The 24,648-nt window shown below is 36.1% G+C and overlaps 1 protein-coding gene across 1 annotated transcript in view; it reads left to right on the top strand.

Annotated features, from left to right (window-relative positions):
- The first annotated feature begins 2,719 nt into the window (after positions 1-2,719).
- Positions 2,720-24,648, top strand: part of LOC145673324 (transmembrane protein 59-like) — a 347,898-nt gene continuing 325,969 nt past the window's right edge. Inside the window, exon 1 of the mRNA XM_081742921.1 lies at positions 2,720-3,009. Coding sequence (XP_081599047.1) covers positions 2,866-3,009 — 144 coding nt within the window. The 5' untranslated portion in view covers positions 2,720-2,865. The remainder of the gene's footprint in view (positions 3,010-24,648) is intronic.

The following is a 24,648-nucleotide window of genomic DNA, read 5'->3' as shown; positions in this document are numbered from 1 at the left end:
ACGACGACTACACAATACACATCACGCTACATTTTGTTTCAATCTTGGTTACAAAAAAACTTTCAAAGGAATTTAGATATTATACTCAATCCTTAATGGCTGCTAGAAAGTCCATTCTGCAGTATTCTAGGCGCAGATAAAGAATATCATAGCCTATTATAGGATACATTAATAAAAATGGAATATGAACTTCACTGCACATAAGATAATTAACAAATAATAAATGAAAATAAACAAGTACAGATTGACAAAAAGTCGGCAAATAACAACTAATAAAATTAAATCAGCCAATATTGAAAATCTGAAATAAAAATGAATACTAAGAAATTAATCCCTGATATATTACTCTGTAAACGGATCGGTAGAAACGGTCCGTTACAGGAATTTTAATTTCTTTGGGGGTGACCGTTGCGTCGCCCCTGTGCCACATCGAGTTGTGCATTAATAGAAACTACGGCTAAAAATAATAGACATTCCCTTTTTCCCGACTTTGATCCGGCATTTTGTTCTCGAGTTATGTTTTTTTTTTTAATTTTTTCGACAGATTTTTGGCTGGCCGTAGCGCTGAAAGGGAGCATTTGTGCACTCAGGTTGGTCTACACTTTTTGTCTTATCTTGGTGTCTGGAATCAGCTCCCTAACGTTGTGGTGTTGTTTTGAAACACCCTGTATATTTCTATAATGTTTCTGATTAGCTCCTGTCTCTCAATCACCTTCCAGTATTCCCAAAACAAGCCAAAAGTGAATTAAATTCAGTAAATCGCCTTCCCCCTTGTGCTTTCTTGTTGTATAGTACTTATTGTACGTACCTAGGTATATTTATATTGTAGTTGACATAGATTGCCAACATTGATTGGAATATCTATTTAAAATGCGAGAGGAATTCTCTCTTTAGTGCAGAAATTCCCTCCTTTCATCTTACCGACAGTTTAGGCGAGATGGGATTAGGCAAGATGGGAATTAACATCTCGCCTAAAATGTCTGAGTCTCATATAGCCTCGCTGCTGAACGGAACGTAAAACTCAAAATCAACTCAACTCATCTTGGAGACATCATGGCTGATAAATCGTTAGGCCAGGTGGGATTAGGCGAGATGGGATGGAATCGTCAGTTTAAAGCGGTTAGACCAGTGAGACCAGTACAAGTTTAACGCTTGGATCGAGCTGGGTTTTCACCACTCCATTTCTAAAGGGGATCTCGTATGCACATTTTAAATATTTACCATAAGCCCATTTCCCCTTAAGAAGAACGGACATTCAGCTAGTGTATATTGAAAAAATAAATAAATAAATAAAAATAGACTATAACATGGGTGAACAAATATGCGTCATTTCGAAGTTATACCCCACAAAAAATATGTTGGAACGATATAAAAAGAGCCATAACTTGAGAACAAAATGTCAGAATAAGATTGGGTAGTCAATTAGATACCTGATAGAAATATTGGAAAAGAAGATAATAAACCTAATTATTTTGAGCGTAGATCCCATTAACGTATTAGTGAATACACGTGTACCAATTTTCAGTTCCTGATTCTTCATTCTTCGTTTGTAGAATAACTTATCAACTTCTTTTCATGCTTTGTGGTTAATCGTGTTACCTCCCCTGTTCCACCTCCATTGTTGTATTAATGGAATCAAGGGTCGAAATAATCACTATGTTCTTTTTCATCCGACTTTGTTTCAATATTTCGTTTCCGAGTTATGCCCCCTCTTTTATATATAGTTCCGACCAATTTTTAGCGAGCTATAGCTTCGAAACGACGCAATTACGCATCCATATTGATTTATATTTTTTCTCATATTTTAGTGTAAAGATCTAATTGCCAAAGTTCTAAAATCTAATTGTCAAAGGGTGCGTTGTGTGCGAACACCCTATATTTATGTTGATATATAGTGCATTTGAAACTAACAGTAGGCCATTGTAGGTTTTGGCAGGGGAAGAGTGAGCAAGTGTATGTTTCGACATAAGAGTTTCACGTTTTATATTAAAATATCACTATACAATTTATTAAAAGAAAAGAAAAGTATTTCTCAAATTCAGGGAGAGGTAATTGACCCCTGCCCTCCTTTATTGATATCTCTGGAAAATAAGTATAAAAATAGGATAGGATCTGGGGTCGGATATGATGCTACTGAAATGTATTGATATATTTTTATTAACATTTGTAATTTATTATTATGTGCAGCGTAATTAACATAACTACGCGTATTGTAGCTTTTATGTTAATTCCTGTTAGTACCTACAATACATGCTGGCGGATCCAGGGTGGTGGTGGTGAGATCCACCTTGAAGATCACCTTTTATGTGCCTAAACATAAATTACTACATTACTTTATTCGGATTTAATGTGAAACTCCACAAGCATACATCAATCTTCGGAGGGATCCACTCTCTTCAAGCGATTCTCTGGATCAGCTGATGAGAAGACAATACATAATGTGTATTCATTAATGATAGCCATATATGAAAAGAAAAAGAAACACTCAAGAGGTAAGTCTTAACAGTTTATGATAATCTAAAATAATATATTTTGCTCTAATATCCAAAATCACCTTCCTAAAATTGAAACTTGTTCTTCAGAAACGCCATGACTAATTTATCATAATTTTAGTACGCGTAGATGGATATATATGCAAATAAATGTTTCATAGCGGAAATGACGTTAGCTGAGAAGGAACTGTGAAAAAATCACAAAATCACTCGTTCATGAACTATATGCAAGCAGCGGGACGTGGGAGCAGTTTGTAGCAGACGATCGGTATTCTGCAGCGTTGGTTGGTTGAGAGCTGGACTGAGCTGTCGTACGTCGTTTGTTATAGTGTTGTGTAAATATACTTTGCGCGTAAATGAATGTAGACTAATAATGGCAAGATATGTAGTGTTTATTGGACTTTTATTATTAGTATTTTGTGAAAATGTGTTTTCGGAAATAGTTGACAGACTACCGAATATTGATAACTGTGTTGCTAATTGTGATGAAACATATCCATTGCATACATACCCGAACGTAAGTATTTAAATTTTATGGTATTGATTATTATTTATAACATAAAATACGAATACTTACTAGAATGTTCTTCGTAATATTTTAAATACGTCATTGTTTCTAAAAGTTTTGTATAAAATTAACACACTATTGGTGTCGGAATTCATTAAATTTTGACAACTTATTTTATTCTTTCAAAAATCAACCGGAATTTTATACTTGCCTGCACAATATTTTTTTCAAAACAGAGTTTGTGTAAATGTGCAGATTCTGTTTTTCAAATTGTGAGGAATGAAATTAACAATTGATTGTATTTTTCCCTGTTGTAGAGTGAATTTTACTACTAATTGCAGAATCTATATCTATTCATGATGTACCGTATGATTATTTTATTATTTCTCTTTCATTATATGACGCGAGCACAGGTCTTTATAAACAACACGGGTTACAAGGTTGGTTTTTTTTTTTTTTTTTTTTTTTTTTTGGCGCGCAGAAATTATGGGCCAGGATGTTAATAGCATAACCAAGATTTTTTTTTTGGGTCATTAAAGCGAGTTTAAGAATTATAATTCATTGTATCTACATTCGTTAGTTTTAAACCCATTATGCTGTACGTTTTGTTCAGATGAATAGGATGTTAGTTATTTTACTTTTAGTCCTTTAAAAGTATGATTAAGCTTGTTCAGTTTCCTCTGGTATAAATTTATTAAAGTCGCACTACTGTCAGTTAGTTACCAGTTTATAATGAGCCGTTGTACGAGCACAAGTGTCGATGGATTTATTGTTTAATTATATTGTTTTCAAAATTATAATGGCCGTAAACAAGCTCTCTGGATTTTTAGGAATTTGTGTTAGATAGGTTTTCCTTGCACTAGCGACTCGTACAGGAGGATTTTGGGGGTATATTTAGTACAAGGGGTCCAGAAGCACGTAAAAAACGCAACATTTACAGGAGAAATGAGTGATGCAAGTACTTAGACGTAACATAACGTAACCAAATCTAACCTAACCTAGCATAAACTAACGTAAGCTAACCTGAACTAACCTAAACTAACGTAATATTAGTAGAAATAAGCGAAATTCTGTCATATTTTGGAAAATTATGTGGGACTCCTACACTAATATAACATAAACTAAACTAACCTAACGTAACCTAAACTAGCCTAATCTAACTTAAACTAACCAACCCTACCGCAAACTAACCGAATATGAACAGAAATTACCAAAATTGTAACATTTTTTAGAAACCCCTTCTGCTAAACATACGCCGGATTTTGTTCCGCAGAAAGGAGACAAAATAAATTATCACAAAATTTACAAGTGAAGTGCAGTGGTAGGATAAATCCTAGTTATTGTTCCGCAGAGGAGAACCAATACTACTGATTTAAAAAAAATTGTAATTTTTGATAAATTTTTAATTGGTTGGGTTTCAACTCTCAAAATAAAGTTCAGATATTAGGCAGAAGGGAGTCAAAATCTGGAAAATTCACAGAACAGATGCATTGATAGAACAATTTCTAATGTATGTGGTAAGGGGAAGACAGAGACAACGAGAAGAACTGACGCACACAAGCTTTTATTGGCTGTTTCAGATTCGTACGAACTCCGATGGTACGGGGAAAAGCTGTTGCTGTTTTAAAAACATAACCTATCCTTTTAAGGGTTCAAACCTCTAACCTAACGTTACCAGTTACACCACTAACCTAACATGTGGGGACCTAATCTCGGTGCTGGTGTAGTTTAGGGGCACCTCATTTTGGAAGATTTATAGGTAAAATTGAATATTTTGCGTAAGAGGACATATTTATGAGAAACAAATTTCTCTAGGCGACAGAATTAAATGCATAGTAATACAGCTATATTTTAGGTTTACAAGTGTAGGGTTAGTAGTGTAAAATCATTACAAGTGGTTAACGACGGATAAAATAATGGAGTGCATATGAAAGATGACTCTATTGGGTGCTATTTTCCAGTGGCAGAGTATTTCTGCTCAGTGTACGGAAGCTGTATTTTATGTTTACAAGTGGAGCGTTACTAGTACGAAATCATGGCAAGTGCTATTGAAACTCGTATCATTGCCAAAATTCACTTCTTTTCACTACACTCGCTTATACATGTATCTACCATCGCTGACGATCCTGCTCAATTCGGACGCACCCCCGCGCAATTGCGCGGGCACATTAGCTTCGCCCTGCTCCGACTCGGTTAGATAGCCAGAGGGCTCGATGGCTCAGTGATAGAGCTTTCACCTATGGTGAATGGGGTCCTCGGTTCGATCCCAGCTCGCCCCGTGTGGACTTTGTGTTGGACTAAACACCGTGTGCGTGGGTTTTCTCGGAGTTCTCCCGTTTCCTTCAACTCTCTATATTCCACCATTGTCTTCATTTCTCATCACCGTCTCCTTTAGCCCAGCCAGCATAATCGTGGGACGTAAAACTTAGAGATATCATGTTATTTTTCGGGTAAATAGCATTCGTGCTTTTGGTGGTCACCTAGCACAGGTTGGTTTTTTTTGCACTGTAGTTTTTATGTCGTACATTCGGAAGCCATATTTATACGCAAATCGTAGAAAAAAATGTAATTTTTCAGCAAACACTTCTTGTGACTCTCTTGAATTTTATCTATGCGAAATGAGATATTTCGATGTCGCTCACCGAAAATCTTTTAAGAGTATAATAAGGAAATTAGTGAAAGAATATTTTTTTTTCCAACAATTGTTTTGAGCGGTGGGCCAAAAGTAATTCTGCACACTAATCTCCTTTGAAAGTTAAAAGGAGTAGTTAGAAAATTATGTAGGGCGACTTTTTTGTATTAGTATTATTGGTGCTCCTCTGCCGAACATAGACCCCAGAGCAATATGTGTATATATATATATACTGGTTTTATTCTCCCTTTTCGTAAAGAAACGAATGCAATGGTCGAAATGAGACAGTATGCGGTGATTTGCCATACCGCCTCAGTTTTTTTTTTTTTTTTTTTTTCGTGATGAAGGCATACCGGCTCTGGCTTTCCAGTGATCAAGACATACCGTCTCTGGAGAGTGGGTTATAATATAGAGCAGTTAATAGATCCATTTTTTACACAATAATTGACGAATACGTTTGCACGCAAAGGGATTTGATTTCTTATGTAGAAATAATTTCTATCTTGACGACACCAATATTTTTGTTATCTTTTCCCTATCTTTTGTATTTAAAATGGGGTGTCTTTAAAGAAGTTCATCTAGTTTATATTTTGATGTGCCATATTGAATTGTTTCTTTCTTAAATGCGTCTATGTCTTCTTCTCTTAATGTACATAAGTGTCATGTTTTGTGCATGGGCGGATTTAGGGGTTGTCTGATGTGGGGGACGAATCTTCCGGAGGTTTGGAGTATTTTTCAGTTGGGTGACGGGTTCGGGAGTTTTCCCGCAGGAAATTGTTAATATAAAATCTCGGTTTTTCAGCGTTTTCGTGTATTTTCTATAACCCACCATAAAATTTTATTTTTTCACCGAGTTGTTGCCGGGAGATCAAAGTTTCGTCATGTCCCTTGCCACCGTAACTACAGAGAAACTCTGCAATGTTTTTTAGTCATTATGTAGGCCTAAATAGAAATGCAATCTTTTAGGCAACATACCCTCACATTTAGATAGCCGGTATGTCGAGTCAAAATCGATATAAAACATACTGCCTCTGTTTTTTCCCCACTTCGAACACTGAACGGATATAATTGATTTTACTTCATAACAAGTATAATACTGTACATATAAGAAAGCTCACTGACTCTTTATTCCTATCGTTAATTACTGCGTATTGACAGTGTTTTCTTTCTTCATGAAAATTAACGTCCGATACAGTGAAAGTGGTAGAAAACATGAGAACCGCAGAGAAAAATAACTCATTTTGTGTTTGTCCACAACAGAGCCCGTTTAGCGGGAGCTGACATCGAACCAGGAACCCCACTCGCCAGAGGTAAGCATTCTACCTCGTTCTCCCCGATCCTGAATGTTTTGGGGAGGAGAAAGATACATAGAGTACCGTTTCTTACTATGAATAGGGGAGTGCACCTATTCTCGTGCTAAGGAGTCAAGGTCAGATACATGCAATGTGTAAACTTACATACGCCTTAGCAATTAAATTTTGGCAAAATAATAAGTGAAGCATATTCCCTTTCCCTTGTTATACGTTGTCAGTTAACGTTTAGGTCTGTAGAGGACTGTCGTCCAGTTCTTTTCTAAATAATTGGGTGTAGATTCGTTAGTTTGAAGAAATAATATAGGCCTATAGTTTAAATAAATAAATTGCTTGTCTTCTTTTATATGCGATTTTTAAAATTTATTTGCTTATACTTTGAACATCAAATAGGCTATGATAAATGCAATAAATCAATGGAATTATAAGCGAATTGATGATCGCCGAAATTATAAGCGAATAAGCTCACTTAAATTTAATAAGCAGTTTAGTTAAATGGAAAGTGTTGTAATGGGGGTTTAAATTGTTTTGTTAAATCCTAATTACATCGATATTGTTTTAGTGAAGATATTTATAAAATATATTTTGGCAATATATATTTCAGAAACTATTTACATTCTATATCGATGGTTGAGCGCCAAAAAGGCGTAACTGCAATTTTATTAGTTTAGAGGCTTAAGTGATATGTGCCTCTCTGGCACAGAACCAAATGCTAATAACTCAGTTATACCTTTATATCATTTTCGAATAACGTTCCAAGGATAGAGATTTTCATTAAGGCGTCTTGGCACAAGAAAATTCAATCCATTATACATGTCCTCATAGCATTAACTCAAAATATGAAAATTCGACAGTTACGCCCTTTTGGCGCTCAACCATCGATATAATTTTAATGGTTTAATAACCATTTACTTGTTTCCTTCACCTTTTCTGAAGATTACCATCTGTCTGGCTTTTTCCAGTCATGTCCTTCTTTTTATCATTATCTATGTCGAGTAGGCTTTTAAATTATCGTATTTTTTAATTGCTCGGAATTTAATCACATTTATATTTCTTTTGCATTTTGTCTAAATATTACAAGAAATGATATAAATTCATACAGTTTTCGACATGGAAGTGGTACAGCATACAAAATACACATTTATGATTCGACTCGTACTGTGAATCAGGTCTGATGTGTATATCTGGTGCAGATAAAACTTGAACATTCAGGGAAAAGAAATGAAACCTTAAGTGAACTTCTTAAAATTTTTCAATCTTTACGGCTCCGAGCCATAATGCAGTAACTGAAAGAGTATTTTATCTAATAAACGCTTATGGACAAATGAAAGAAATCGCCGCGTGATGCACGGCATTGAAGTAAAATATGATTTCAAAAGCATGATTTGTAAAGACTTTTACAAAAACTTGTTGAAAGAACATAATACATTTCTTCTGGCAAAAGTGAGGGTTGCGGACAAGTATAATTCCCTTTGTGTAACTAGTAAAACTTCAGCATTAGGAACCCGCAGCCGATTCCAAGGTCATATTTTAAAAAAAGTGCGGCTTTTTAATGAAAGTCAGGGATTTTTTTGAAAGAATGTCAGGCATTAGGTAATTTTGGTGCGATACACGTCTTTTTTGTATGGTCTTAATTCATTTCTGCCTTTAGGCTGATTCTTTATGTTTATTTTCGAATTAAAATTCTGGAATTCATAAAAATTGAGATTGTTCATTTAATTTCTCCAGTTTCACTATATGCTCAATGTGCTTTTTAAGTGGCAAGCTAGACAAATTGCAGGGGGTTAATTACTAATTGATACAATGACATCCATATGTGCTAACAATGAATAAAATCTCTCGTACCATAATATATGGAAAAGACGACATTTGTGTATTGTTTCGAGATAGTCCTCGTCTCTTCCTCTGCGCATGTAAAGAAACTTTTATTGCTATATAAAAGACATGATATATGAAATTCTGTGTTTTTTCGTTCTGTAAAATGAAAGTGATGGGATAAATTTAAAGTTAGATACTAAGGTTTTCTTCCTCTTCCTAAGTTACGAATAGTGAACAGTCGTTGGTGTGTATTTATGCGGAGACCACAAGTTTTTCTTCAGATACGCCGAGAAAGATATGAGGAGTGCTTCGAAACTGTACACAGATTCCATATCCATTGGGTGTTTTAAGGTATGCGAAGTCGGATAACCTGTTGCAGAAAGTCATTTATATAAAAATTTTCAACACTGTCTGATGTTACAGTGTAAAAGTTAAAGCGAAAGGGGCGAGTATAAATACTATCCTTTGTATACTTTAGATTTTTCAGCCACATCAAAATAGGCATGCAATAAAATAGGGATATTTCTGAGCGTTTACCATATTAACACTTAATCTGACCTGCGTAATTATATTTTGAATAGATTTTTCTTATAGAACCATCTAGGATTTTTTTTTTTTTTATTGTCTTTTCGTTAGTACAACCAGTGTTTAAATTCCTCTTACCAAATGATTAGGCAAGAAGTGGAAAGTTTAGTATACGTGATGTTCCTAGAAATGTAGATCGTCTAACTGTACGTATCTTTGTATTTCTGTTGTGAATTCTAGGCAGTTACGAAAGAGTGTGGTAAATGGAAAGGCCTTGGCCTTCACTCCTTGAGAAAACATTAAGATCTACTGATACTATGTTGTGTACCACACTGCCTGGGATCGAACTAGGAATCCTTTGTACGAGGAATGAGCGTTCTAGCACTGAGCTGGCGCGCCCCCTGTTTATCGTTATTAGTATATACGCTCATGTAAAAATTATTGACGCATATCTATAAATATGTTGTTGTAGGAATGTAATTTGATAACGAATTCGCCCAGTATTTCTTATAATGTTAGTATGTGTATGATTGGCAAAGATATGCATGTGGCAAATTTCATGTCAAAAGAACAGTAAATAAGAACAATAAAATGAAAATAAATCTTTCTTGTCCATTTAGTAACATTTTGTTTTACTCATTCTAATTTTCGTATTTATATAATTCTTTTCCTATGAAATTTACCACAACAAAATCATTATCAAATCATATTCTTAACAAGAAGACAGTTATAGATATGCGACAATCATTTTGGACATGAGTGTACATGAGCAATTATTTACTAGGCCAGGGTATTGTAGCTTTATATCTCTTATCCAGCTCATATTGGGGATTTGCTTGGTCTGGCTTGTGTTAGAACAAAGAACAGGAGAGCAACAAATGTTTAAATTGTATAAAAGACTCCAATTTCATATTTGTCTGGATTCATTAAGAAATTAGTGGGAGAGCATGGAATTTAAAAATCTAACTATCGGGCTTTCTCGAACTCGAGTTAATTAGGTCCACCTTCCTGTTTGGTCCTAGCCAGCTGGTGTGGAGAACTGTCTTCGGGCACACAGGATTATGTGTACGGGAAATAAGTGGTCTTAAATCGCTCCAGAACAATTTTTTTTTATCTTTTCCAGCCTGAGATGCGTTTCGAACAGTATTAAACTTCACGTGAACCAACGATACAGAGAAAATTATTTTTGCTTTATAAATTAAATAGTCAATATCTTTTTTATATACTGAAAGACTGAGTATGACTTCTGAGTTTCTCTTTTCTTTTTCTTTCTCGTAAGGCGAAGAGGTGTGCTCAAGTGATGTTCTGTCATAATTCTAAAAATGCATCAGATCTCTTTCTCTTGGTTTAGGTTCTCATTTGAATGCACACTAATCATATAGGGAAGAATGAATGAACTGCTTAGTGTTTCATCCAAAGTTGCAGAATATTCATCCCGAAAATCGTTAAACTATATGCGATAATTCAGTGTAATACAATAATTTCATGATTGATCGAATATTCCTTTAGGACTGACTTAAATGTTGAGAGTCGCTGCTCTAGAAGAATTGAAAATTCCTGGTTGCATGTGAGTTATTTTAGTCTATATCGGTTACGTAGGACCAATTGCCTGTTGGCGAATGAGTGGCTTAACGCGCGTGCTTTCTATTTGCATAGTACCAGGATTATCCTGGTTAGGATACTGGTCTCGGAGTAGTATAGTGCGTCCAGTAAGAGAACGTCTCTGACAGCTCGCAGTGACATTGTCACTACTCGCGTGTAAAGGTTTTTTTCGGTGCAACTGTAGTGGCAATTTAATTAATGGTATAAGACAGAGTGATCGTGGTTGGTAACACTGGTATCAAAGTAGGGGCTGCAATATCCCACCGCATGTGGTAAGGAACGTCAGAGACCATCTCTTGTTGGCCGTGCTATAGTTCGGATTACACTGGGCACATCTCGTATGATCTTGGCTAAAACGGGGCGTTAAGCTCCACTTAATCATTCAGTAAAATATGGTTGCTGCGCCTTTGTAAAGTAAAGACAATTGTGATATAATAACTGTTAGTGAGTAGAAATGCACTGCTGGGTATTAAAAGTGCAACACCAACAGTGAGGCGTCGAAATTATTCCATATTTACAGAATGTGTAGAGGATGGGGACAGTGAAATAATTAGCAGTGTTGTTCCGAAGCGCATTATACAGGATGTCTCAAAAGTCCCCTGACATAGGATAACTTTGTTATTGTAAGAGGGGAAGCCGTCTCCAAATATAATGTTTTCAATCCAAAATGAAGGAATTTTTTAAATCGGGCGAGCCGTTTGGGCTGTACACTCTTTTTGCGCCCAATGTGAAATGAAAATACAACGTTGCCATTTACCTGGATCCACAACATAAGTGAATTAAGTTACTGTCTTTTACACTAACGTACCGATGACCAGCCCCCATTGAAACATGCCCCCATTCACTTTATGTTGAGTCCAAGCAACGTTGCATTTTCATTTAACATTGGGCGCATAGTGTACAACCGAAACGGCTCGTCCGATTAAAAGAATAAATAAATAAATAAAAAAAAATACTTCACTTTAGATTAAAAACATCCTATTTGGAGACGGTTTCCCCTCTTATATTTTGCTGTAAATCTGATAATAACAGAGTTATCCTGTCAGAAGACTTTTGAGACACCCTGTATGTACTATGGCACGGCTCTGAAATTTGCAATCTCAGACTTGTCTGAATTAGTGAAACCACAGTTCAGAACTACCGAGTGTTTGCGTAAGACATAAATGTGCTGTCGTGGAATGTAGCAACGATTTCAGCAGCCTTTGGTCGCAAAAGAATTGTGGCATATCGCGACTTTCGATTATTCTTTTGCTGTATTGATTCCGATCGGACTCATATTCCTAGCACTGGTGTATGATTTTGAGGTGTCATGTGATAGGGTGAAACATATTTGCTACAGCTGGTTTTTATGCCAAAGCATTGGGGTGTGTGGCTGCATGGGTCGCATGTGAAGAGCCTCGTGGCATAATATTCTTTGACGAATTGTGCGTCTGTGGGTAGCGTCATGATGGTCAGATATGTGTCGGGCGGTACCACCATAACAAAGAGGTAAAGAACTCCTGCATTCTGCTTGGTCATACCGGACCATTACGTGTAGTGATTTCCCAAGAAGGCATCTAGGGTCTTATTATCTCTGTGTTTCACTATGTTCGAGCCATTCTGGGATTAGTTTCCTCTGGGTTTTGGTTTTCTGTTAGGCTCTAGCAACGTTGTGACACATTTCACAGAGCAGTAAGTATAATTATTTCGCACTAGTCTGTGTCTTCCACAGTTCGGGTTGTTATTTGCATTTTTAAAGGTAATCTTTGTATGCATGGCTATGTCTTTATTCTGCAAATTGAATTAGTGTTTCATTTTATGACCGTAAAGCTTTAAGAAACATATTCAAAAGAGGTTGAAGATCTCAGTGAGATCATACCTTTCGCGAAAAAATATGTAATAATAATAATAATAATAATAATAATAATATACTTTCAAACTTTATGTAGGAAACTATACTGGTCAATTTGGCGTCATATGCAGTGTGTCCTATGATCGATTAAACGAAATGAAGAGCGTTTGTACTGTAATATGTAGGCCTAGTGCAGACTGTTCATATCTGGAGCATGGGATCACGAATTTCTGCATTGAATGTCATGCTGTACAAATTGTAAATAAAGGTAAATAGCATGTTGAACTGAGAATGGAGTTTTACTTTTCCTTCGGGGGGAGGAGGAGAAAGAACAGATGATTATAGTCCGCGTCACCCGAATTGGCGTATGGCATCAGCCAATAAGTTCGCAGTGCACTGATACCAAATCTTCAGTGACGAATCTAATCATTTAATTGTCTACAAATACGAACAAAATCAATTATGAATGATTAGATTCCTCCATGAAGGTTTAGTAACAATGCACTGAGAGCTTATTGGCTGATGCCATACGCCAATTCAGGTGACGCGGAGTGTAGTGAAGATCAAAAGTTTGATGAAGGATGGTGATGAAGGTTAGAGGTTGAAGGGCAAATGAAATCCCTAAGAAAGAGTTTTTTAGTTCCTCAGTAGATGAGTTGCGAAGAAAATTCACTACGTGTTTCAGTGGAGTATTACATACCGCGGGGAAGAATAGTGGATGTTGTGAGAAATTAAATGAATACTAAAGATCTGCGAAAGTTATGTTATTGAATCTTCAATTTAACACTACACGCCATTGAGGCTAGGAGACGGATGATTATGAATTGATTGGTGGAAATGAATGTTGGAGCCCCGACAAGGCTTGCAAGGACTGGAAATGAGTGTTGGAGCCCCGATAGGACTTACGGGCACGATGTTGTCTACCTTAAATTGCTTTCAAATACTAGTAACAAATACACAATTCGAAAACATGTACGTTTTTTATTTCTGCGTGGAAAATTAGAAAAAAAAAAGAAAGAAAAGAGATTAATTATCACTGAAATACTACCATTGATCTTTTAAGGTCAAGTAGTAAGTAAGCGATTTCCTATCTTTTGTCGCCGCCTGGTTAACGCGCTTGCCTGGTTTCTTTACACATACACTAAACAAACAACATCATAAATATTACACTTGATAACCTACTGTGGCAAGTACAGCTTTATAATGTTACGATACTTGTATAGATATTGATAGTATGTTGTTTGGTTTTTGGCTTGTATTTCTAGATTTCGTATTTAAAACCTAAATTTACACTATTTGTATTTTGTTATCGACCAACGTAACATGTATCATTCGTCAGAGAAAACAGTAGGTCAGTAACATATTTTGTATCAGAAATTTAACTTGGAATTGTTGGGAAACTGGGAATTCAACAAGAAAGGACCTATTTTAATTCAGTTCATTCTGAGTTTAACGTCCTTTTCAGCATCGAGGCTCTATGAGACGTGACATACTGATTAAGGTGGAATCCGAACCACATGAGCTACCGCCGGGAATCGAACGCGGATCTCCTATTAGCGTACAAACTAAGACCAATTTTAGGCTCGAGTCATCTATTTACGTTGGTCGATTTGAAATTGTTATTGTAGTAAAATTTTTCTGGGTGTTGAGCAGTTTTAATAAACATTCAGAGGAACTGTCGTGAACAAGTCCAGTTTTAAACTAATTGCTATAAAATTGTTGAACATACTAGATTGGATTTTTCTTGGTCATATCTGTATTTGAGGTGAACAAGTCAACAACGAAGGACAGACATATTGCTGTGATTAACTCTACTTTGTTTGTTCTACCCATTTAAGGCAGTGATTCCCAAACTGGTGTGCGCTCCCTCTGGGCTAAGGACGTGAAGAGCAATCAATGATGACGATTTTGAGGTTAACGTCCCGTTCAGCAACGAAGCTATAGGAGATGTGGACCTACTGATAAACGTGGAATCCGAACCACATGCGCTTCCACCGGGAATCGAACCCGTGTCTCCCACGCCAAAGGCGCGTACGCTAACAGCTTAGCCACGAAGGAGATTAGCAATCAAGGAGGGCGCAAACTAATAACAGAAATAAACTGTAAAATTATGAATAAACACAATTTGTAATGGCTTTCATATTAGGTCTAGCAATCTTTACAGACGCTACATGTTTCACTACTAAATTCAAAATATTGTTCACTTTGTACATTATTTGTTGCTCTTAGTTTTTATGCTTTTGTTAACAATGGGAATGACTTTTTCCTGTCGAAAGAGTTATTGGTGTTAAAAGTATTGAAAAATATAAAAGCAACATATAATAAATTTATACCTGATTTACAAGGAGTCAAGAATGTATATTTAATTACGCGTGTTTGCTATCACTAGAAGGACCAAGCCGTCATTTTGACGGCGTCGCTTAAAACATTTTTTTATATCTCATATATTTATTCGAGTTACACAAACAAACTTTAGGACTTTTATTATTTTAAAATGAGGTTTGGTATAGCATATAAACATTGTGTGTCTGTTTTAAAGAAATACATATTTTTGTTGTATACCCCTAAAAGGACCAGACCGTCAATTTGCCTCATTTAAAAAATCTGTATTTTGTTGTTGATGTGGACAGTTTTATAGGTTGTACGCTATATCGTAGTATCTCTGTTGGAAATAATTACATTTTGAAACATTTAATGCGTTTCCTTATATATATATATATATATATATATATATATATATATATATATATATATATATATATATATATATATATATATATATATATTCTTCTACTTTTCATTGCTGTAAAGGTGAAATATATGGTACTTTGAATAAATTTCTTCTTCAATAATGTTCGTATTTTGTTGGTAATAATGTACTCTGTGGAAATAAAGCTTTTCTTGAAGGTATATATAAATAATTTCAAAAGCAACATGAGACCTGATAAAATGTTACGTGCTTTCTAAAAATTTGAGTAAAATGCATTTCGCTTGGAAGAACAACAAGGAGATTCCTCCGATGAAGGCAGCAGTAGTAACGAGAATGCTCTGTCTGAAGCTTCGGATAAAACGTAGGAAACAGATACAGAAACTTCGAGAAGTAATGGATCAAATATCTTTGTAGCAGCTGATGGGACACGTTGGAGTACGTAAAGTGGAAAGACACAACAATGTTGGGCATACTGCCTCACACGACATTGTTCGCGAGAAACCTGTTTTGTTATATTATGCGTTACATCATATTGAAGATAGTGCTTTACGCTTGTTCATGGACGAAACACTGTTGAAAGACATTCTGAACTGCAACGTTATTGAAGATCATAGGCAGAGTCAAGACTCTCTTTGGCCGCTGTCAATTTCAGAATCAGCTTCACTTCTAGCAATATTGATATTTCTTGTAGCTTCAGATATACTAGTAAAGGAACTATAGAACGAAAGCTATACCCCAGTGTTTCACAGAAAGATTATGGTAGGAAATATATTTCTTGAAATAATAAAGCACCTTCGTTTTGATGAAAAGTAAAACCTTACCTGTAGCTCTTGAAGGCTGAAAGCGGACAAGTTTGCTCTGGTATCATCTGTATGGAACTTATTCGTTGATAATTATACCAGGCGCTATAAAACCCACTAAAGTGTTTGTGTGGATCCGTACTAACATGAGATGCAAATTCATATAATATATGCCTAACAAGCATGACAAATTTGGGGTCATATTTGGCTGCTTGCAGATGTAATGTCAAGATATGAACTAAATGGCATTCCCTGCCTGGAAAAGGGTCAAGAAGGAGTCGGCACTCACAGTTAGGCGTATATATTGTTCTGTAGACGATTGATCCTTTTCTCAACAGAGAACTGAATGTTACAAGCAACAACTTTTCTTACAAGTTAAAAATTAACTGAATCTTTGAAAATGAAACAGACGAACTTGATTGGTGGTACGCGTCCCAATAGAAGAGAACTTCTCAAAATATGCTTGGATCAGAAAGGAAAGGATGTGTTCACTACAAAGGTATATGGATATCAATCTGGAAATCTACTCAGACCACAAGTGTAAGCGCGAGAAAAGTGTTGCTTTGTTGACTTCATTGCATACAAGTTGAATTAAAAATGTATTGAAAATGTAATCATTTTCATGTAATAAAACGTTCAATTTAAAACTAATTATGTTGGTGCCGTATACACAGGGTCTGCTATAAAGGAAAGCAGCCCAGCCAATGTCTACAGGGCAGGTAGGGTGATTGCGTGACTGATAAAAAAGGATTTCATACGTAGGAATGTACGTAGTATTCCTTTAGTTTAGTTTTTCATGTCACTGTCCTGTGGATAAACTTACGATATTAATTTAATATTTAATATATAGACGAGGTTTAGTGGCTCACCATGTACTATATCACAAGAATAACATACATGAAACATAAACTGGTCGATTAAACATACTAAATTAAATGCTAAAATAACAGAAATGTAAAGAAAAAAGAAATATATCTCTTGGTACGTAGCACATCTGATAGAGCATTATGAGAAATGAAAATGAGCAAAATTTAAGGTGCTATGGACTAGGGATGGCCGGATCCGGATCTGGCCGGATCCGAAGATCCGGATCTGATTTCGTACCTGGATCCGGATTTCGGATCTGGATCCGGATCTCGGATTTCGGATCTGGATTCGGATCTGGGATCTTGATTCTTATCCAAACCCACATCCCATCCAAATTATGATAAACATGAATATCTAAAATTCGCCGAAAGTAATTTCACGAAGTCCTCACAGTGAAGAAGAGAACAGAAAATTAAGACGAATATTGACAAGTCTATTTGTTTCCTTCATTCTACTCTAAAGATCAAACGTTTGGCTTACTTAAGAAAAAAATGATCCGGATGAGAGCTCAAATGTCGAATCTAGTTCCACTCGGTTGCAGGACCGAGATGAATATTTAAAATTCCTCAATGCACCTATTTCATTGACAGTTAAGAAAACATAAACAGTTAAGACAAGTATTGACTACTTTTTACGTAAATTTATCTTGCTCAGTCTGCTCAAAATATCAAATGTATACCCTACAATTAGATTTAATAATTATTTAGTAAATCACAATATGAGCACCGAGAATAAACTATGAATTTTGGTGCCTCTTATCTAGATTTGAAATTTCGGATTCATACATAGAATCGGGCTGAAATATAAATATTTGAGATCTGGAAACCGAAACATGTGCTAGTACCAAGATCGTAGCCGTTTGTACAGTGGCGTATTTACGATTTTGTTTCGGGGGGAGGCTTTGCCTGAAAATGTGAAAATTCTGCAAGATATTTCATATAGTTTACTATAGTAAGTAAGATTTCGGGGGGGAGCTTAAGCCCGGAAGCCTCTCCCCTAAATACGCCATTGCGTTTGTACCTAGGTAATGCGAGCGAAAGGCACTTGCACTAATTCCGCATGTAGTTTGAGGAACACGAGAAATCAAAAACAGATAAATATTCTTTTTCAGGAGTAAGTCGCGCTTTAACATGACTTTTCATGAGTGTTGTGTTCAAATATGAAAACTGTAATGACAACTTGTTTGAAATAAATACCTTTTCATTTTTAACAATAAAATTAGGTACTTTCACATTGGAGAAAAATTAGCAAGGCACATACCACTGATTAGGGTGCTGATTCTTATGGAAGCTTTCACTTGAACCGGAAGATTTCCTCATGTTAGTATCGGATTGCCACAATTCACCTTGCTGAAAGACGTGGTTTATCAGGAGGTCGGACAAGATTCTTTTGAACGTAGCCTGTAGACTGCTTCTAGTCTCAATTATTCCCATATAACAAGACTAGCCATATACATAGTTGGTTCGAAATAAGTTAAAATATCACTAATTGACCTTAAGGGGATAATCGTGATTTAAATATTCGTAAATCAGAAGAGATGTGAAAGTTAAGCGGTAAAATAAATCCGATAATTCCGGAATAAAGAGATTTATATGCAACCTAATGATAGCAATAAAACTCTTTATGTAACATTTTCAAAGCTAAAATTAACAGTTATCTTCTTGAAGAGGGTTTACGGCAACATAGAATATTACAAATCCAATTATTATAAGTAGTACCTCTGACAGCCCTGCATTTCACATCACCATCGCCCTTCATCCTGACAAGTGGGCAATTCACTTACCCACAATGACTTTTCAGGTGTTCCAGTGACATCAATATCTCAGTTTGGGTTTGGGATCATGCTTCAGTGAACCTTGACTATCACCATCAGCAGCTATTAGAGAATCAGAACTTATTTCTGTATTAGATAATGTGGGTAACTATAGCTTTTCGTCTATAGAAGTCGGAGAGTGTATGGTATTATCGCAGGAAATATTTGATACATAAAACTTAGATTGTCAGTATTTAGGAGCAACTTTTAAAATAATCAGTTACTGTAAATGTGCTACAGATTAGCCGAGAAAACCCGACAGCCATAGTCGAGTGGTCTGCGGCATTAGGCTGTGGATCCTTTTACTGTAAATGTCTTGCATTCAAATCCCGCTTCAAATGAACGTAAGCCCGATGGTAGGAACCAAAGGACTGTCGTGCCAAGAATTTAATTTGTTTTAATTATCATAAATGCCTTCTTTATTATTAAATTTTATCCAATATTTTCTTTTCAACCAGTTTGCGAAACTCAGAGCTAGCTACTTGTTTTCTTTTTAATTCATGTTCATAGTTAGCACAGCTAATCACTAAGGAAAAACAATCATTTCAATAAAATTCGCCTCGCGTCTTTCGTAGCTCTAAGTTATTTTCAGCTTTTTTTTTTTAAAGCTGAATGGCGTTTTATCACTTTCCCCTCGCTTTCCCCTTTTTTTTTCTAGTTTTACCTATGTTTCTTTGCACGGATATTGTGCCTATATGCACGTGCTTAATGTGTTCGTTTACAAAAGCGGGCCATTTCCCTGCCACTATAGAAAGTAGAGTGCCCTGTATCAGAGAAATATTAATTGACGTATGTAAGTGAATATATCTGTGATGAAGTCATAATTTCTCAGTTTTTGCATCGCACATAGTTTCCTCATCCTCATTAATCTCTTCACCCCCGCTTCCTGAATTCCAGTTCTGGTATTCTTTCTTGAGCAAGGCCTATGTAATGGGAGTCTGATGTCTCATGTAGGCTTATTAACTATATCATCAGCAATAAAGAAAGTAGGGTTTAATTTGCACTAATTTTAGAACATTACGTTAATTAAATAATAATAATAATAATAATAATAATAATAATAATAATAATAATAATAATACGGAGTGAGCTCAGGCTACTTGTTAGGATTCTTGCTTCGCAATTGGATTATACCGAGTTCGAATTCGGAGACCAGCTATCCTGACTGAGGATTTTCCAGGGTTGTTCCTCAGTTATATTGGGCAAATGCTAGGTTAGTACCTTGATCTAAGGCTCTGGAGACCTTCCTTCCATTCCTTTCCCAATGTTTTCATCTGTTGATTATTACAGTGTAAAGTGGCCTCTGAGGATGTATCCGGTAGCTTATAGTAAATAAACAATAACGACTTAATATATCTTCACGAAACGTGTGGGTTAATTTAACTATATATAGCCTTACAGTCACAATAGATAGCTAAAGTTTTAATATTAATTTCCTGACTTTTAAATACTATTTTCATATTGTTTCAGCTTTCAATTATCTCATGTATGTTCCACCAAGAATTGAACCTGAGATCACATGAACAAATGCGAATATGTTAAATATTTTTGAACACTAATATACAAAACACAAAACGCTTCAATGATACGATGCATGGATATGTTTTGGTTACGTCCTGCAATGTATGATTAAAGAAACCTGAAGGGTGAAGAAGAAATAACAGAAATCTCTTTTATATTTACTCCTTCAACAAACTCCTGACCTCAGAAGGGCAAGCCATAAGTTAGGTAATAAAGTCGTACAACGAACACTTTTATTAATACTAATAATACTACACAACCATATCGCTCTCCTGAAATTCTCGTGTGTATGTTTAAAGATCTGTTGTTCCACGCCAACCAGTCTATATTTTTTGTTGTACCTTCGAAGTGAAAGATTTGTTGATGGTTGGACTCTAGTGAGTCAGAAACTACTATTAATAAAGAGTTTGTTTTGTCCAGTATTCCTGCGATTAGAAGGGTCTTATCTAAAAGATATTTAATTTGTATATGAGAAAATAAGAAAGTTTATATAAGAAAGTAAATATTGCAAGGTTAAAATAACATAAAGAACAAAGGTAGCACAAACGTGTTATGGAAACATTTAAAAGCACAGCATCCTACTATACGAGGGTTGCTATATATATTTCTGGCCTAGGCAACACTAAGTGTTGCCAGGTGCAATCTGACATTTCCATTGGAAAGTTTGACATTTTGTAGCATAAATGTACTCAGAACTTTTTGACTTACGACAATTTTTTTTTCTTTTACAGGTACTTGAAGAAATCAACTTGGCAAAAAAATGGAATTAACTCGTGAACATTTTCGTGCGATCATTTTTCACAACTTTCGACGTGGATTATCACGACAAGAGTGCATCGATGAACTTAAATCTTTGTATGGCGACGAAGCACCATCCTATAGCACTGTGAAAAACTGGTACAACGAATTCAATCGTGGCCGACGCTCGCTCAAAGACGAATTCCGTGAAGGTCGTCCAAAAACAGCCGTTGTGCCAGAAAACATCGATGCCGTACGTGAACTGATAATGCAAGACCGTCATGTGACTTACCGTGAGATAGAGGCATGCCTAGGCATTTCTTCCACCAGCATACATTCGATATTGCATGAACACCTGGCCGTAAAAAAGGTTTGTTCTCGTTGGATCCCGCACAATTTGACAATCGCTCAAAAGAAAGCTCGTGTGGATTGGTGTAAAGAAATGCTGAAAAAATACGATCGCGGTGCTTCAAAAGACGTTTATAAGATCGTCACAGGTGACGAATCATGGATCTATGCGTATGAGCCCGAAACAAAACAGCAATCGACCGTGTGGGTCTTCCAAGACGAGCCAAATCCAACGAAAGTTGTTCGTGGAAGAAGCACTTCGAAGCAAATGGTCGCCTGTTTCTTCGGCATAACTGGTCATGTGGCGACTGTTCCGCTTGAGCAACGTAGGACGGTCAATTCTGAGTGGTACACCACCATTTGTTTGCCTGAAGTCTTCGGAGAAATTCGAAAAATGAACAAGAGAAGACGAATCATTGTGCACCATGACAATGCGAGCTCTCACACATCGGCTCAAACCAGCGCATTTTTGACCGGCCAAAACGTCGAAGTGATGGGTCATCCGCCGTACAGCCCTGACTTGGCACCCAATGACTTCTTTTTATTCCCACACATCAAGAAAAAAATGCGTGGTCAACGATTTTCGTCGCCAGAAAATGCTGTTGAAGCATTCAAAAACCATGTTTTGGAGGTGTCTCAATCGGAGTGGAAAAAGTGCTTCGAAAATTGGTTTGAGCGCATGCAAAAGTGTATAAATCTTGATGGAGAATATTTTGAAAAACAATAAAACCATTTTCGTTGATAAATATTCGTATTTTCATTATTAGGCCAGAAATATATATAGCAGCCCTCGTATTAGTGAATCCGAAAAAAGTTTTGACGAATTTTAGATATTCAATTTTATCATCACAATTTCAGATGTAGGTTTGGATACGAATCAATATCTGAGATTCGGATCCAGATCCGAGATCCGGACCCAGATCCGAGTTCCGGATCCAGATCCGAGATCCGAATTTCGGATCCGGATCTGAGATTCGGATCCGAGATCCGGATCTGAGATTCGGATCCGAGATCCGGATCTGAGTTTCGGATCCGAGATCCGGATCTGAGTTTCGGATCCGAGATCCGGATCTGAGTTTCGGATCCGAGATCCGGATCTCACTGGATCCGGGATATCCGGATCCGAAAATTTTTGGCCATCCCTACTATGGACCAGAAGGATAGGAGCTACGGGGATTTAAAATTTGAATATCCGAAAAAAATTAAACCAAGGAACTGTGTCACGTTTAAAGTAAATATCTTGAAAACCGTTATCAAAACAAAAGTTGCACAATATAATTAGAACAAAATGCCCTATTAATATCAAAAACAACAAAAAGTGTCATGGGCGAAGCAGTGTTGCCAACAGTATAAAACATTTTGTTTGAAATAGTACCATATACAAGTGTGCACATATTTAAACTGCACTATTATTACTACACGTAACAGTGAAGTGTAGTGGTACAGTGTTGCACATTATAGGAGCTACATGTGTTGAAAATGTTCAATGGAGAAGTCTGATATGTAGCAACAGAAGGTAATAAAGAAATGCGTTAAAAAAAAAAAAAAGGTGAGGATTTTGCATTATATTTCTGTAGCCACGCGAGGAAAGAAACTCGTGTTTTCTAATTCTAATCAATATTTGGAAGAGTACTTTCTTGGTTTAAGCCTTTCGTGTTAAGTGACATATTCTTTTATTTCCTCTCTTGCATACAATATGATTATGTTTGCACACTGTAATATAGCCTACCATATTCACATTGAAAATACAATTATTTTATTATTACCTCATTTCGTTTTTAGTCGGCCCGGATAGCCGTGTGGTCTAGAAGGCTAGACAACCGAGATATTAGGGATTGCGGGTTCCAATCCCGCCTCGAGCATGTTTTTGTTGTTCTTTCCACCTTACATTTCATTGTTATTTTCTCTTTCATAGTGGTTCGGATCCTACTTTACATTATATGTCCCGTCCTATATAGCTTCGGAGCTGATGCAGAACGTAAAAAAGCGTCACTCAATTTCGTTTTTCAAATGCATCAATATTTTGTAACACTGCTAACATTTTGCTGTGTTATGCTATCGATGTTATGCATTTGAACTAAATTGATAGTATGAGACCCAGATTACTTTATTACCATATGTTGCCACATATCAGACTTCTCCATTGTACATTTTAAACACGTGCAACATTGTACTACTACACTTTACTATTATTTTTAGTGATAATAGTGCATTTTAAATCTGTGCATACTTGTATATGGTGCTATTTCAAACAACATATTTTATACTGAGTGGGCAACACTGTTGTTTTCGATAGGACATTTTGTTCTCATTATATTGTGCAACTTTTGTTTTGATTGCTTTAACTGTTTTCAAGATATTTACTTTAAACGTACTTTATTCCATGGTATAATTTTTTGGATATTCAAATTTTGAAGCCTGTAGCTCCTATCCTGGTCCATAGCACCTTAAATTTTTGCTCATTTTCATTTCTGATGATGCCCTATCAGATATGCTATGTGGCAATCAGATTTGAGCGACAACTTGTGGAACCTTCCCTTGTCAGGTGGATAATACTCGAAAGCAGAATTAACACTTACAGACTTAGCTAAAATTCTTCTCCAAACTAGGTTTTTCAAAGGTCCCCCCTACCGTCTACAGCCCCTTTACCGTGCGAAGCTACAAAGGTGTTCCATTTAACATGAATACCTAAGCTCTCTTCAAAATAAGTTGAGAATATAATGATATATATTTTCTGAATTGTGATGAAATATTCGAGAAAATCATTGAAGAGGTCACCTCTTGAAACTAATGAAATTTCCAATTACTTTTAGAAAAGTCCAGACACTATACTTTGAATGAGTCATGTCATCACTTATGATCGCTAATGATTTTACGTCAGATCCTTACTATATGCAACAAGTAAATATTGTCACTTGTTACTTCCAGTGTGTACCCTGTATCTGGTCCTGACCTGTTAATACAGCGTTACCTGAAAAGTCAATTTGAATTACCACTTCAGTTTTTCCACTTCTCTTTTTGGATGCTTCAACATACTCGTATTATGAGTTTTTCCAGTAAGTTTTTAACTTTGGCAAGTGAACATTTAGTTCTCCAGTTGCTTGATTCACCTGTACCTCCATTTTGGTAACTT

Source organism: Thermobia domestica, chromosome 16 (assembly GCF_964235325.1).
Source record: "Thermobia domestica chromosome 16, izTheDome1.hap1.1, whole genome shotgun sequence".
Classification (NCBI taxonomy): domain Eukaryota; kingdom Metazoa; phylum Arthropoda; class Insecta; order Zygentoma; family Lepismatidae; genus Thermobia; species Thermobia domestica.
This window is presented reverse-complemented; position numbering and strand designations above follow the sequence as displayed.